Source organism: Pecten maximus, chromosome 14, assembly GCF_902652985.1.
Source record: "Pecten maximus chromosome 14, xPecMax1.1, whole genome shotgun sequence".
In the NCBI taxonomy this organism is placed as follows: domain Eukaryota; kingdom Metazoa; phylum Mollusca; class Bivalvia; order Pectinida; family Pectinidae; genus Pecten; species Pecten maximus.
In genome coordinates this window covers 23,806,259-23,822,647 of record NC_047028.1, presented here as the reverse complement: position 1 = coordinate 23,822,647, position 16,389 = coordinate 23,806,259, and the positions used below count along the sequence as shown (strand labels likewise).

The window sequence follows — 16,389 nt, the reverse complement described above, 5'->3', positions numbered from 1 at the left end:
AAAATAATGCCATTAAATAAACGTATGTCAGTTGTAGGCCTCCAGAATGAAATGCCACTAAATAAAATTAGGTATATTATAGGCCACTGACAGCAATGATGCAATCTTGGTTGTTTCAGTCCACCAGATAAGGGAAAAAGCAGTAAGGGCCAGTTTTCTCTGATGTTTAAACACCTTTGGGGATTCAGCGTCGATCATTTTATATCACTGATTAAAAAGAACGCCCCAGAGTTCATAGTAAACGACAGAGACACGGAAATAGACAAGCTCAAAACTTACCTCGTCGGCGACCTTCTCGTCATATTAGAGGGCATAGAGGTCAAGATAGTTTGGCGAACAGAGGCTACCATTATGCCCACTAAGGGCGCCCAGTCCACATTGACAACATCAATGCAGATAGATACCATGACGAAGACAGTCTACGTCAGTGAGACTCCAATGCTGACCCTGCCTGGCAGCTCTGGGACATCCACGGTCTATGTTGTGTATGGTAGGTCATCTTCACAATTGCACTTCACTTTATGAAAATGTTGGATAACCATGATACATTTCTGTTGAATTGTTTGCATGAATGTTAAGAGAATTGATACAAATTACCGCATTTATGCATTGAAACTATATGGCAAACCACAGAAAAAATGTTCTATTATAAAAAAAAATATAATTTAATGGGAACAACACCAATTAAGGTTGTATCGCCACCTCGTTCTCCTGAGAGGTTAAACTTATATCGATTTGACCTTGATTGGCATGCCAGGCGGATGCTGGCGATGGAATAAAATGTACTTTGCCATCAGTCTTCATGTATATCATTCTTTTTCTAAGTGTGCTCTCCCCTTTTCGGATGGGAATACAAACTACGGTTTATTTATTTTGTCGGAATTCCATTATAACATTACAAGCAGCCATTTGTTTTCGCCAACTATTAAATCAAGAAAAGTCAATTATTGAATTTATGTGTCTTTGTATTTTTAGATGCCACCTATGCCAACATGACATATGGACTCAAATACACCAGTGATCTGGCAAATCCAAGCTCACAGCGATACCGCGAGCTCGAATCTAAATTCTGTGATGAGGTAAAATATAAACACTGATATAATTTAATCCTGCCAACTGAATACTTAAACATGTACTGTAAGAGATAAATACGTTATAATGTGTTAATGAAAATAACAACATTAATAAAGCTTAATGATAACTCATTCTGTAGTTATGGAAAAGGGTATTAATGATGTTAATATAAGCAATATGACATCTGTTTTGCACATTGCAATGTTTCTGTAATACTATTGCGCAATAGAATGGATATGAAAACAGTTGATCTAAAAATAGGCGAATTAAAATGTATGACATGTTTCCTTATTATCAATTGAGAATATGAATTAATAAATAAGAAAAATTATGTGGTTTTACATTTTTTGTCATTTTGACAGTAACGCTATTTTTTATTTGCAGTTACGCCGTTATTTCAAATCCGCAAGCGTTTCAAAACATTTACAACAGTGTCAGATCGACTACTTTGAGTGAGTATACAGTTAGACATCGTATCAAGCATTTTCAGTTAATGTATATCTTTATCAAATTGAATATTATTACTATTCACTATACATTTATATATTAAACCGATAACATCTAGTTTTTATATTGATGATACCTATAATATAACAAAATCGTGTTGATTTCCGATACATTCTATACATTTAGGTAATTGACAGTAATTCTTATGCGAAACATTTCTTCTCCTTCAGACGTTTTCCGAGCAACGTTAACTTCCATCTCACATTTTCGGCTCCAAACGGAGAATATATACGGGATGACATCACACATGTATTTAAGAATGTCGCACCTCATGAAATGCGAGATGGATTTGATTTGGTGGATATTGGAGCACCGAAGTTGATATGGGACAGGTCTGACCTGGACCTCAAGGCCACTAACTATACTGTGGATACGAAGACTATCAACATCTCTCCATCAACAACTAGTACTATTTCCGCCACGACAACCATTGTATATTGTACGTGTGACATTTCATTATCAAGTGACATTTCATTGTTACATGACATTTTTATTATCACGGGCATTTCATTATTAGAATGTATTATTATAAGTCTTTGTAGTTTGAGAATATTAAATGATGAATATAATTACAATAAAAAGAATTGATACGTTTCTTTTTGTAATATTAGTAATAGATTTATCGTACTTCTTTCATTTTAAGAATGCGTGTGAGAGATTAATATTCTGGGAAAAAAATATAATATTACTCGATTTGCATACATCTACAAGTACTCTTTGATATGTTTTCAGCCGCGACGAAGGTAGAACTAACATGTAATTTGTACAACTGGAGTCTACCAATCGAGTACTCCGATCGCGCTACCCATCCGTTCAAACAACAGGAGAAAAGTCCATGTAGCGATGTGAGTATATTGGTAAAGGTAGTATTAAGTATCTATTCAAACTGCAAGAGATAATCTATGTTGCAATGTGAGTGTAGGTATTTCGGCACATGGTGCGTATCATGTAAAACAAAAATTACGCATATAGTCCTTTATAAGGTCAATTCAAACACAGTAGATAACGTAGTTGTTTACATTTTTGTACTTTTTCACTACTATAAATAAGTTTTGGTCTTAAGTCTTTTATTCAATGACACATACATGTAATTCCATGTCCTTACTCGTCCACAGCTATGATACCATGCCCGCTGAATAGATGTCAGCATGGTTCCACCTGTATACAGACCACACAGCAAGGCAAGAGCAATTGTATCTGTCCTCCAGGATGGAAAGGCGCTTTCTGCGAATACGGTGAGTAGCTAGCCTATCAACTTCAAAGGTATTATTGTTCTTTGTTTATTTTCTTGAATTACTTCCACTTAATGGGTATTTAAGAATTCCTGTTCTTCTTCAGAAGTAGACATCGATGGAAATATTGTAATTTGTAGAACTGCGATTTAATGAATCTGAATATGAAATTGTTGAAATGTTACATCTGTTTAACTTCTACTTTGCTTATTGAAGACGTGGACGTGTGTGAGGTGAACATGTGTCAGAATGGAGGTGTATGTGAGAACACACCCGGATCTTACTACTGCAAGTGTCCTATGGGCTAGACAGGCAAACATTGTCAAGACGGTGAGTGATTCCTTCTTATAAGTAATCTTTTCTTTATGTTGTCAACAAATGGGCCATAAATCCTTTCTTATGCCATTGTTTGCAATAACAAAATCCGTGAATTTTTTTTTCATTTCAATGTATGATCTTCATCGTAGTGTTAAAAATCAACATGTATGATATCGCCTTCGACATCTAGCACAATTAATCCTATCGAGTTTTCAAATGACTCATTTTCTTGTCTATCAATGAATTTCTGTTTTTCATATTCATTTCAGACCAAAACGAGTGCAAGAGCACGAGTCCATGTTTGTATGACGGTACATGCGTCAATACACCTGGCTCCTATATCTGTATGTGTGTACCCGGCAGGACCGGCACCAACTGTGACTTTGATACAGACCCGTGTACGTTCGCAGTTCCGATTTAAGAGTAGCGTTTCCGTAGCATTACCGTACCATTTCCGTAGCATTACCGTAGCATAACCGTACCATTTCCGTAGCATTTCCGTAGCATTACCGTACCATTTCCGTACCATTTCCGTACCGTTTGCGTCCACTCACCGTAGCATTACCGTAGCATTTGCGTTTACCTATTTTCACTCACAGACCGTCTCATAACCGTTCGGTAGAAAATTTTGCGGAATGTATTTTTTATCGAAACGAAATTTAGTTAAATATACTTACCGAACGTCAAAAAAGAAATGTAGCAACAGCAAATAATTTTATAAGGAGGCGAGAATTACATAGATACGGCTATAAATCTGTCTGTATCTTTGTATAGAAAAAATAACACTCTCACAAAAAACAAGTCAAGTCACATGGTCCATCGATCTTAGTATAATAAAAAATGGCGGATCCTAGTAGTAGTCGACGCATTACGCTGGAAACCAAGATGAAGATCGTGTTAAATAAACAATATTACCTTTACTGTGCTATAGTCTTACCTTTAAAACAGTTACATATAATATGCACTGGTCAGGCTACATGTATAGGGTACAAATGCTCCAGACAGTATCACACAGGTAAACTAGGGTAGTTAGACTTAATTGTCGGCAATGATACAAACAACACAGCATGTTGTATACAGGTAAACTAAAGGTAAGGTATTTTGTGGACCAAGTGATATAGGTGTGAAAGGTAGAACAATACGAGATAAATATAGCCTACAGGTAAGGCTATAGACTGATTCATATATATATATATATGTCTCTGATATAAAGTATAACAAGAGTAAATTAATTACATAGTAAGAACAAATACGGTATATAAAGTGCATACACATGTGAAATAGAACTGATGTCCTAAATAGAAATCATCCAGACATTCAAGTAAGTCTTGTTATGAACAGTAAACAAGAGACCTTATTCTGAAAACAAATCTTCGTCAATCTGTGGGGAACATGACGAAAGTAGTTGAAATTAATTAGGATTCTTTTAAGAACATTACAATTTCTTACAATAATCCAGCATTTACAGGGATAAAGCAAGGTTGAGCTACTCGACCTAGTAAAAAAAAAAGATGTGGAACTAAAAAGTTAAATAATCCTGTAAAAGTTCGATCAAGCAGGCTATGTACAGATTTGAATAAAAATATATGTATTAATGCCTTCATACCAGACTAGGTAAGTTGAATTGTGTACAAATTTACATGTAATATAGACTATTATCGTTTAATTTTGATTTAAAACATAGAAATAAAAAAAAATAATAAAATAAAAAATAAAACCTGTACAACTTCAATCTGGTGTACGAGTGTTTCTTGCTATTGTGACCATATTTCAGTGCAGTAATCTAACTGACTGCACTAATGTACAGAGAGCGAATAACATTTTGAAAATCCAAATATGTAGATTGGCATGACCTTACCAACCACTTATCTAACATGAAATAAAAAGTTAAGATTCGGAGTGACCCATACACCCAAGTCTTTAGCATGTGTTTCTTTCTTTAGAGATTCCTCACCCAAGCTGTCGGGATACTCAGTTGTATATCTTTTGTTGCTAAACGTTATATAACAATATTTTGTTTTTTATATAAAACGTACATTTTAAAGTTTTACACCCGTCGTAGACTCTGTCAATATCGGATAGGAGTCTTAAATATAACGTGCTGCTTTACAAAGTTTACCATCATCGGCAAAAAGGAAAGTTTTGAAAAAAAATGTAAAAGAGAGGGTGAATCATTTGAGTCATCATTTTATAAGTCATATTCAATTTGACATTTTTATATTTTCTCTCATGAAAGTAAGAACAGGCTACTGCTTTAGTTTAAACTCACTCAGGTGTAAAATTTGACATGTTGGCCTGGTAATACAGGTAAATTTCTATATGTTGGCTCAGTGAGAATGAGCCATAATAGGACCCCGGGGGGTTAATTGGGGACAGGTCACCTGGCCAGGTATACCATGTGCCAGACACAAAAGAGCTAGACTGATCAGCATCTTACAGGTAAGGTGTGGTAGGATGCATGTCCTCAAGGCTGTAGGGTTGAATATTGCGCCCAGTTGGCCATTGGCAACAGCCCTTTCCCAGATGTTTGGCTTCAATGTAATGTACATGTAGTCTGGACATGTTCATTTATTTGTACATGTCCCAAGATCTGTCGACAGAACATGCAATGTATAAATCATATAGATGACATGTACTGTAAAAGAAACTTTCAAGTTTCGAATAACAATGTAAAAGCCAAAACTTTAGTGAATTAACATTCAATAAACATTTAAAATATTAATATTTTGTCCGAAAAAATACTTACATGAAGTACATGTACACCTGAGTCAGCCATTATTAGGCCTCTGACACAAACAGATGTGTTGTAATAGAAGCATGTAAATGACTAAAATGATCGCATACAACATCAAAATTAATTTCAAAGGTAGATTCTTCACTCTACACTGTTGATGTCTTTATATATTGAAACAATGTATTACCTGGTTATGTTCTTAGTGACAATAAGCTAAAAAAAAAAACCAGTTGTAAACTAATTATCGTGCACTCCTCACTTCTCCTTGGGTGCAAAGGTTAACTGATTGTCACTCAACTGAAGGTTAGATCACAACACAAGTCCATTAATAAAGATTTTCAGAGTGTTATCCATTATCACGTAAACACACAGAGTCCGCTCCATTGCAGACGTGTGATATACACGTATCTGATTGCACATGTACATTGTATATTCTTAAGTATATAATTATTGATGTCTTGTTTTTAGTTTTTATCCCTCCCCTGCCAGAGTTTCCTCTGATCCGGCATCAGACTTTTAAACAAATCGTCAATGCATACACACCAGTAATATGTACCAGTGATTGTTATATATAGACTTGGCAGACATGTACATGTACTTGACTTAATTGTCCCCCAAACTTGTTGCCATGGGTACTAATCCCCCTCCCCACCACCATCAACTTCACCTGATGGCCATGGATATACACTTGATTAGGAGTCATTGGGCTCAGGTGTTTAAGTCATCACCACACCTGGTCAGTTTCTCCTTTTTACAATTAGCCCTATAGGGGGTCTATTCATAGCCTGGTCAATCTGTGTTCACAAATCTTGATCTGTGTACCTGTACCTAAATTAACACTTTGATACAAGTTTTTCAATTCAATTAGTTGATTTCTTAAACCTTACGGTTTATCAGTACAAATGCAGTGAATAAATGCAGTGAAAATATACATGTAGATAAATACATAAAAACAAAACAATAAAGTTCGGACACACAGAGACAACACATACGCGACCGCAGCGCTAGTGTAGAGAGTGATTTTATTTTAAAATTAAATGCTATCGTCTTTTGTTGTCGAGAATAATAAATTTTCCTAAATTTGAAAGATCCTTATATGACCTTAATATTTCCGGTTTCTAAAAGTTTTTTGCATACGGAGGTTTTCTATAGTAGTACAATTTGATAAAACGTTCTTCCACTTCCCGATACAACATTCACTCCATCAAACACCATTGCACTGTCGTTTCTACGTGTTCGCTTCGTCTAGGATCCGCTTTTTATAAGAACCAGATAATTTATTCAGAAACGGTCGATTATTTGTGAGCGTCAACCGTAGCATTACCGTAGCATTACCGTACTATTTCCGTAGCATTACCGTACTATTTCCGTACCATTTCCGTACCATTTCCGTAGCATTACCGTAGCATTACCGTATCACTTCCGTAGCATTACCGTACCATTTCCGTAGCACTTCCGTAGCGTTTGCGTTTAAGACGGAACAGCGAACGTTCACGGGTCTGTAAGATGTTTACATATCTAGAGTGAACTGATACACTTTTTACGGAATGCGTCGGTCATATACTACCTAATGTTGTCTCACTTACATTCATCTTGATTGCACCTTACTTGTCTTGATCAGCACATCGTGGCGCGGTCACTATCATATAAATTGAAAGTCATCAATTTTAAATGTTGAGGCAGACGTCCTGTACATACTGCATCTACATTCATTTTGACAGTCGTTATCAGCTATAATGAAACATATTTAGGCTATAATTAAGATTAGTTTGAACTACATTGATATATATTTTGGAGTCGTTGTGAACTACATTAAATGGCTTCCCTTTTTAGTTCTTTGCTACTTTGAAAGAATTACCCCCCCCCCCCCCCCCTTAGTCCCGTCAATTATCCCATCTAGTTCCGACAATTATCCCCCTTAGTCCCGTCAATTATCTTCTTCAGTCCCGTCAATTATACCCTGAAGTCCCGTCCACCATTGAAATAAATTTAACTTTGTCACATTTTTAACCGTTGTGATTGGACAGATGTGAATGAGTGTAGACAGACTGACATCTGTCAAAATGGTGGAACTTGTGTCAACATTCCTGGATCCTTCTTCTGCTCGTACAACCGAGGCTGGACAGGGGACCTCTGTGACGTAGATATTAACGAGTGTACGCTGAATGTGTGTCAACACAACGCTAGCTGTCTCAACACCCAGGGATCGTTCCGGTGTGTCTGTCCTAACGGCTGGACAGGGAACTACTGTGAATTAGGTAACATTCTTCTTAACATTCATCGTACGTACCATTTGTAATATTTTTAAAAATGCTTAGATATCAGGTCAGTCAGTTGTGTAAGACCTTAGATCCTATTAACAGCCAGGGTAATTTAAGAACGTGCCTGGTTTGGAGGTGGAGAAAAGCCGGAGAAAAACCACTGACCCACGGTCAGTAACCATGCAAATGCCCTACGTGGGTATCAAACTCGCGACTGAGAGGTAGAGGGCTAGTGGTAAAGTGTCGGGACACCTTAATCCCTCGGCCACAGCGCCACCATGCTATCAGAAATCACCACCCTTGGCTAAAACAGTAGAGCTGTTCGAAGTACATACATATGTATATTCCTTGAATGAAGACGTATATTTTACATTTATATTCGTCTCACCTGGAAAATGAATGTATATGTAATTCACACACAGTTGCAGCTTATATATGACATTAATAAAAATCTAAAAACAGGGTCTAGTCACAATAATATACCGCTAATTTCAAATTGCCTTAGGGTTATTCCCTAATATCTAAAATTCTTGTACATTTCAGACGTATTTGAATGTGTAGAATACCCAGGAATTTGTGCAAACGGAGCGACATGCATCAGCACACAGGGTGGATATAGGTGTCGCTGTCCACAAGGCTGGAAGGGAGACAACTGCACCGTTGGTACGCACGAAGATGAATTCTCATTTGAATAAAAGATTTGAACAAGCATACTCGTCAATAATATAGTTTTAGTTCTATCTATTGGAAAGTGACAAAATATATAACTATATCTAAACATTAATATGTAAAACTGATTCATATTAAATTTTTTTTTTTTAATTGGCTTAAATTACAACTCAATTCAAGTTATACATTCTCATAATACAGCATACAATTTAGAAAAAAACAACAACAATAATACGGCATAATCAGTTGTTTAACTATTGTCATACATATTTTACCTATTAATATATATTGAAATTTAAAGAGGCTGTGCATAAAATATGATTACTTGAAATGGATTTCACAAATGAATTTATTGCATTTTATATAAAGATGAACTGGAATGCGCCACAAGTCCCTGTTACAATTGCGCTACCTGTGAAGAGGTGGGAGGAGGCTACACATGTGTTTGTCTACCGGGTTACACAGGCGTAAACTGTCAGCTAGGTATGGTGGCACAACTAAATCATTTATTATCATTTTATCAAACTTGGCTCTTAACACATCCACTAATGAATATTGGTTAACAATACAATTAGATATTGTAAAATTTGTCTCGTATGTTCTTATGTCTGTGAATTTATATATATATATATAACAAAGTCAGTTTACAGCAAAACATTCCACAAAATAATTTGGTAGCAATATCCATCCAACCTGTAACAATTGGACTATGCAAATGTAACTTGTCTTGTTATAACGAATCATAAGTGTTATATAATTAACGAAAATTGGATTTCGAACAATAATCCGCTGTATCTTTTTTATAATTGGTCGGTACACTCTGAGCAAACATATTTGGTCATATGGACATTCGAAACATTAAAGTCATTTTCTGACTTAATACATCTTTCACCTTGTTAACGTGAATGTAAAACAGCGAAGAGATACTGCAATAAAGCAGGCAGATAAGCGGAAGACGTTTCTCTTCCGGAGCACATCATCAAATTGTAATTGTAATTTTTATGGGTGGCTAAATCTTCATTTTGATCAGATTTAACCTTCCTTTATTTTATAGATTTTGAATGAAAATACCTTTTTTTTAAACATCGATATTGTGTTGTTTTTCTATCAAACCAAATGAAATGTTTTAATTTGGAAACATTTATCCTTTGCAGATATTAACGAGTGCTATACTTTGGCGGACGTGTGTTTCAGTAGAGGTGAATGTATCAATACCGATGGAGGAGATAGTTGTAAATGTACTCCAGGCTGGACTGGTTCTTTCTGTGAAATCGGTAATATCACCATGACGATATGTCCTGTTTACGTTCCACTTATTGACCTCGCCAAATAAATTAGTGTTAATCAATCTTATCTGTAATAATTTTTGTAGATACCAGAACAGTATTTCCAAAAAAATTGTTAACTTTTAATACTCTGATGTGAAACTATTTACTATATACTTAAAATGTCGCCATTTTTTTTATTCCAATAAAAGCACTTGCATAGACAAATAGTAAACTACGTCACATTGTTATTTGGGCTTTCTGGCGTAGTGATGCTTTATAAAGGATTCCTAATGTAGATGTCCCGGCACATTGGCAAATAGTATCCTATGGCATTAGTATTAATTTTGGAAGTATATGTTGATACCATATTGACGATATCCCATGCAAATGATCCTTAGCCAATATATTGTCGAATATCAAGCTATATGACATCCGAATGAATTTCTCTGTTGATGATTTCCTTTACAGATGATCCGGAGTGCCATACGTTCCCGTGCCAGAACGACGGCACGTGTGTGGAATTAGACGGCTCGTACCGCTGTGACTGTCAAGAAGGTTTTATGGGCACTAACTGTAAAACAGGTGATGTAAAAAAAAATACGACATAACCGTATGTTTTTAAAAACCGTACCATTGATATTATGTAAAAGAATTTCGACAATGAAATAAAACGTTTATAAATTGAGATTTTAAAATTATTCCCGTTGCAGACGTTCAAGAATGTGCTACAAATCCTTGTGCTAATGGCGGGACATGCTTCGATACTTTTGGCTCATTTTACTGCGAATGTCCTCCGGGATTCACAGGGAAATATTGTAGAGTTGGCGAGTATTAGGACTCACCATAATGTTGGTGTTTCATAATCAAAAGGAATGTAAATATGTTGTAACAAGACACTATACAAATATGCACTTGATATCTCGTTTTGCAAGTAAAACATGTTGTATTAATATAGTAGTCTATATGTTGGAGCTATTCCATTAAAATAAATAACACACGGAACGACTCCAGAATTTAAATAAAAACGAAATTCAACGCATGGTTGCAGGGGAATGCGACTCACCTGATAAAAATTTGATTTCTTTTCATTTCATATAGGATTTTATTAAACTCGTTTCTATGTTTTGATTTTTGGTCGCCAAGACTCGCAAACTGCCAAGACTAGTTTCATTAATCTCACATCAATTGAAAAAATTAAGATCGTATATGAAAAAACATACTCTATGCTTTGATGGTACATTTTAATACATGTTTATGATATTTAATTCTAACAGAGATCCCGGAATGTGACGCTATGCCTTGCCAGAACGGAGGTACATGTGTAAACACGTTTGGATCCTACTACTGCACCTGCTCGTTAGGCTGGGTAGGACTCAACTGTTCGACAGGTAATGTTAAACTAAGCTTGTTTATTTATATTCAAAATCTATCTGTTTATTACTTGTGAACTGATTCTGAACTCATTCTAATAGTGTCTCTACCATACATCTTAGTTGAGATCGTGACTTCACGTAGATTTTACCTAGATTCAGGTCGTCCATGAAGCTGAAGACGCTTCCCCTTCCCGATACAACATTCACTCCATCAAACACCATTGCACTGTCGTTTCTACGTGTTCGCTTCGTCTAGGATCCGCTTTTTATAAGAACCAGATAATTTATTCAGAAACGGTCGATTATTTGTGAGCGTCAACCGTAGCATTACCGTAGCATTACCGTACTATTTCCGTAGCATTACCGTACTATTTCCGTACCATTTCCGTACCATTTCCGTAGCATTACCGTAGCATTACCGTATCACTTCCGTAGCATTACCGTACCATTTCCGTAGCACTTCCGTAGCGTTTGCGTTTAAGACGGAACAGCGAACGTTCACGGGTCTGTAAGATGTTTACATATCTAGAGTGAACTGATACACTTTTTACGGAATGCGTCGGTCATATACTACCTAATGTTGTCTCACTTACATTCATCTTGATTGCACCTTACTTGTCTTGATCAGCACATCGTGGCGCGGTCACTATCATATAAATTGAAAGTCATCAATTTTAAATGTTGAGGCAGACGTCCTGTACATACTGCATCTACATTCATTTTGACAGTCGTTATCAGCTATAATGAAACATATTTAGGCTATAATTAAGATTAGTTTGAACTACATTGATATATATTTTGGAGTCGTTGTGAACTACATTAAATGGCTTCCCTTTTTAGTTCTTTGCTACTTTGAAAGAATTACCCCCCCCCCCCCTTAGTCCCGTCAATTATCCCATCTAGTTCCGACAATTATCCCCCTTAGTCCCGTCAATTATCTTCTTCAGTCCCGTCAATTATACCCTGAAGTCCCGTCCACCATTGAAATAAATTTAACTTTGTCACATTTTTAACCGTTGTGATTGGACAGATGTGAATGAGTGTAGACAGACTGACATCTGTCAAAATGGTGGAACTTGTGTCAACATTCCTGGATCCTTCTTCTGCTCGTACAACCGAGGCTGGACAGGGGACCTCTGTGACGTAGATATTAACGAGTGTACGCTGAATGTGTGTCAACACAACGCTAGCTGTCTCAACACCCAGGGATCGTTCCGGTGTGTCTGTCCTAACGGCTGGACAGGGAACTACTGTGAATTAGGTAACATTCTTCTTAACATTCATCGTACGTACCATTTGTAATATTTTTAAAAATGCTTAGATATCAGGTCAGTCAGTTGTGTAAGACCTTAGATCCTATTAACAGCCAGGGTAATTTAAGAACGTGCCTGGTTTGGAGGTGGAGAAAAGCCGGAGAAAAACCACTGACCCACGGTCAGTAACCATGCAAATGCCCTACGTGGGTATCAAACTCGCGACTGAGAGGTAGAGGGCTAGTGGTAAAGTGTCGGGACACCTTAATCCCTCGGCCACAGCGCCACCATGCTATCAGAAATCACCACCCTTGGCTAAAACAGTAGAGCTGTTCGAAGTACATACATATGTATATTCCTTGAATGAAGACGTATATTTTACATTTATATTCGTCTCACCTGGAAAATGAATGTATATGTAATTCACACACAGTTGCAGCTTATATATGACATTAATAAAAATCTAAAAACAGGGTCTAGTCACAATAATATACCGCTAATTTCAAATTGCCTTAGGGTTATTCCCTAATATCTAAAATTCTTGTACATTTCAGACGTATTTGAATGTGTAGAATACCCAGGAATTTGTGCAAACGGAGCGACATGCATCAGCACACAGGGTGGATATAGGTGTCGCTGTCCACAAGGCTGGAAGGGAGACAACTGCACCGTTGGTACGCACGAAGATGAATTCTCATTTGAATAAAAGATTTGAACAAGCATACTCGTCAATAATATAGTTTTAGTTCTATCTATTGGAAAGTGACAAAATATATAACTATATCTAAACATTAATATGTAAAACTGATTCATATTAAATTTTTTTTTTTAATTGGCTTAAATTACAACTCAATTCAAGTTATACATTCTCATAATACAGCATACAATTTAGAAAAAAACAACAACAATAATACGGCATAATCAGTTGTTTAACTATTGTCATACATATTTTACCTATTAATATATATTGAAATTTAAAGAGGCTGTGCATAAAATATGATTACTTGAAATGGATTTCACAAATGAATTTATTGCATTTTATATAAAGATGAACTGGAATGCGCCACAAGTCCCTGTTACAATTGCGCTACCTGTGAAGAGGTGGGAGGAGGCTACACATGTGTTTGTCTACCGGGTTACACAGGCGTAAACTGTCAGCTAGGTATGGTGGCACAACTAAATCATTTATTATCATTTTATCAAACTTGGCTCTTAACACATCCACTAATGAATATTGGTTAACAATACAATTAGATATTGTAAAATTTGTCTCGTATGTTCTTATGTCTGTGAATTTATATATATATATATAACAAAGTCAGTTTACAGCAAAACATTCCACCAAATAATTTGGTAGCAATATCCATCCAACCTGTAACAATTGGACTATGCAAATGTAACTTGTCTTGTTATAACGAATCATAAGTGTTATATAATTAACGAAAATTGGATTTCGAACAATAATCCGCTGTATCTTTTTTATAATTGGTCGGTACACTCTGAGCAAACATATTTGGTCATATGGACATTCGAAACATTAAAGTCATTTTCTGACTTAATACATCTTTCACCTTGTTAACGTGAATGTAAAACAGCGAAGAGATACTGCAATAAAGCAGGCAGATAAGCGGAAGACGTTTCTCTTCCGGAGCACATCTTCAAATTGTAATTGTAATTTTTATGGGAGGTTTAATATTCATTTTGGTCAGATTTAACCTTCCCTTTATTTTATAGATTTTGAATGAAAATAACTTTTTTTTAAACATCGATATTGTGTTGTTTTTCTATCAAACCAAGTGAAATGTTTTAATTTGGAAACATTTATCCTTTGCAGATATTAACGAGTGCTATACTTTGGCGGACGTGTGTTTCAGTAGAGGAGAATGTATCAATACCGATGGAGGATATAGTTGTAAATGTACTCCAGGCTGGACTGGTTCTTTCTGTGAAATCGGTAATATCACCATGACGATATGTCCTGTTTACGTTCCACTTATTGACCTCGCCAAATAAATCAGTGTTAATCAATCTTATCCGTAGTAATTTTTGTAGATACCAGAACAGTATTTCCAAAAATTTGTTAACTTTTAATACTCTGATGTGAAACCATTTACTATATACTTAAAATGTCGGCATTTTTTTTATTCCAATATAAGCACTTGCATAGACAAATAGTAAACTACGTCACATTGTTATTTGGACTTTCTGGCGTAGTGATGCTTTACAAAGGATTCCTAATGTAGATGTCCCGGTACATTGTCAAATAGTATCCTATGACATTAGTATTTGGAAGTATATGTTGATACCATATTGACGATATCCCATGCAAATGATCTTTAGCCAATATATTGTCGAATATCAAGCTATATGACATCCGAATGAATTTCTCTGTTGATGATTTCCTTTACAGATGATCCGGAGTGCCATACGTTCCCGTGCCAGAACGACGGCACGTGTGTGGAATTAGACGGCTCGTACCGCTGTGACTGTCAAGAAGGTTTTATGGGCACTAACTGTAAAACAGGTGATGTAAAAAAAAAATACGACATAACCGTATGTTTTTAAAAACCGTACCATTGATATTATGTAAAAGAATTTCGACAATGAAATAAAACGTTTATAAATTGAGATTTTAAAATTATTCCCGTTGCAGACGTTCAAGAATGTGCTACAAATCCTTGTGCTAATGGCGGGACATGCTTCGATACTTTTGGCTCATTTTACTGCGAATGTCCTCCGGGATTCACAGGGAAATATTGTAGAGTTGGCGAGTATTAGGACTCACCATAATGTTGGTGTTTCATAATCAAAAGGAATGTAAATATGTTGTAACAAGACACTATACAAATATGCACTTGATATCTCGTTTTGCAAGTAAAACATGTTGTATTAATATAGTAGTCTATATGTTGGAGCTATTCCATTAAAATAAATAACACACGGAACGACTCCAGAATTTAAATAAAAACGAAATTCAACGCATGGTTGCAGGGGAATGCGACTCACCTGATAAAAATTTGATTTCTTTTCATTTCATATAGGATTTTATTAAACTCGTTTCTATGTTTTGATTTTTGGTCGCCAAGACTCGCAAACTGCCAAGACTAGTTTCATTAATCTCACATCAATTGAAAAAATTAAGATCGTATATGAAAAAACATACTCTATGCTTTGATGGTACATTTTAATACATGTTTATGATATTTAATTCTAACAGAGATCCCGGAATGTGACGCTATGCCTTGCCAGAACGGAGGTACATGTGTAAACACGTTTGGATCCTACTACTGCACCTGCTCGTTAGGCTGGGTAGGACTCAACTGTTCGACAGGTAATGTTAAACTAAGCTTGTTTATTTATATTCAAAATCTATCTGTTTATTACTTGTGAACTGATTCTGAACTCATTCTAATAGTGTCTCTACCATACATCTTAGTTGAGATCGTGACTTCACGTAGATTTTACCTAGATTCAGGTCGTCCATGAAGCTGAAGACGCTTACCCTTCCAGAACACCTGGTCTAACTATTCTTATTTTATTTTTTATTTTTCAATGGTCTCCGAGCAAATCAATATTATTGTTTTATTTTGTCATGGTTTTGATCCACTTAGAGTCAGAATTATGGTTTTGTTATTATTATTATATATATATTATTCTGTATTGTTTACCTACCAATATATATTTACGTAGTGGTAATAGC

At 35.8% G+C, this 16,389-nt stretch overlaps 1 protein-coding gene across 1 annotated transcript in view; it reads left to right on the top strand.

Moving 5' to 3' along the window:
• Nucleotides 1–202: 202 nt before the first annotated feature.
• Nucleotides 203–16,389, top strand: part of LOC117341817 (fibropellin-1-like) — a 31,335-nt gene continuing 15,148 nt past the window's right edge. Inside the window, exons 1-14 of the mRNA XM_033903679.1 lie at nt 203–490; nt 976–1,079; nt 1,459–1,526; nt 1,752–2,020; nt 2,314–2,426; nt 2,750–2,816; nt 7,893–8,123; nt 8,670–8,789; nt 10,532–10,645; nt 11,338–11,451; nt 12,467–12,697; nt 13,244–13,363; nt 15,100–15,213; nt 15,921–16,020. Coding sequence (XP_033759570.1) covers nt 352–490; nt 976–1,079; nt 1,459–1,526; nt 1,752–2,020; nt 2,314–2,426; nt 2,750–2,816; nt 7,893–8,123; nt 8,670–8,789; nt 10,532–10,645; nt 11,338–11,451; nt 12,467–12,697; nt 13,244–13,363; nt 15,100–15,213; nt 15,921–16,020 — 1,904 coding nt within the window. The 5' untranslated portion in view covers nt 203–351. The remainder of the gene's footprint in view (nt 491–975; nt 1,080–1,458; nt 1,527–1,751; nt 2,021–2,313; nt 2,427–2,749; nt 2,817–7,892; nt 8,124–8,669; nt 8,790–10,531; nt 10,646–11,337; nt 11,452–12,466; nt 12,698–13,243; nt 13,364–15,099; nt 15,214–15,920; nt 16,021–16,389) is intronic.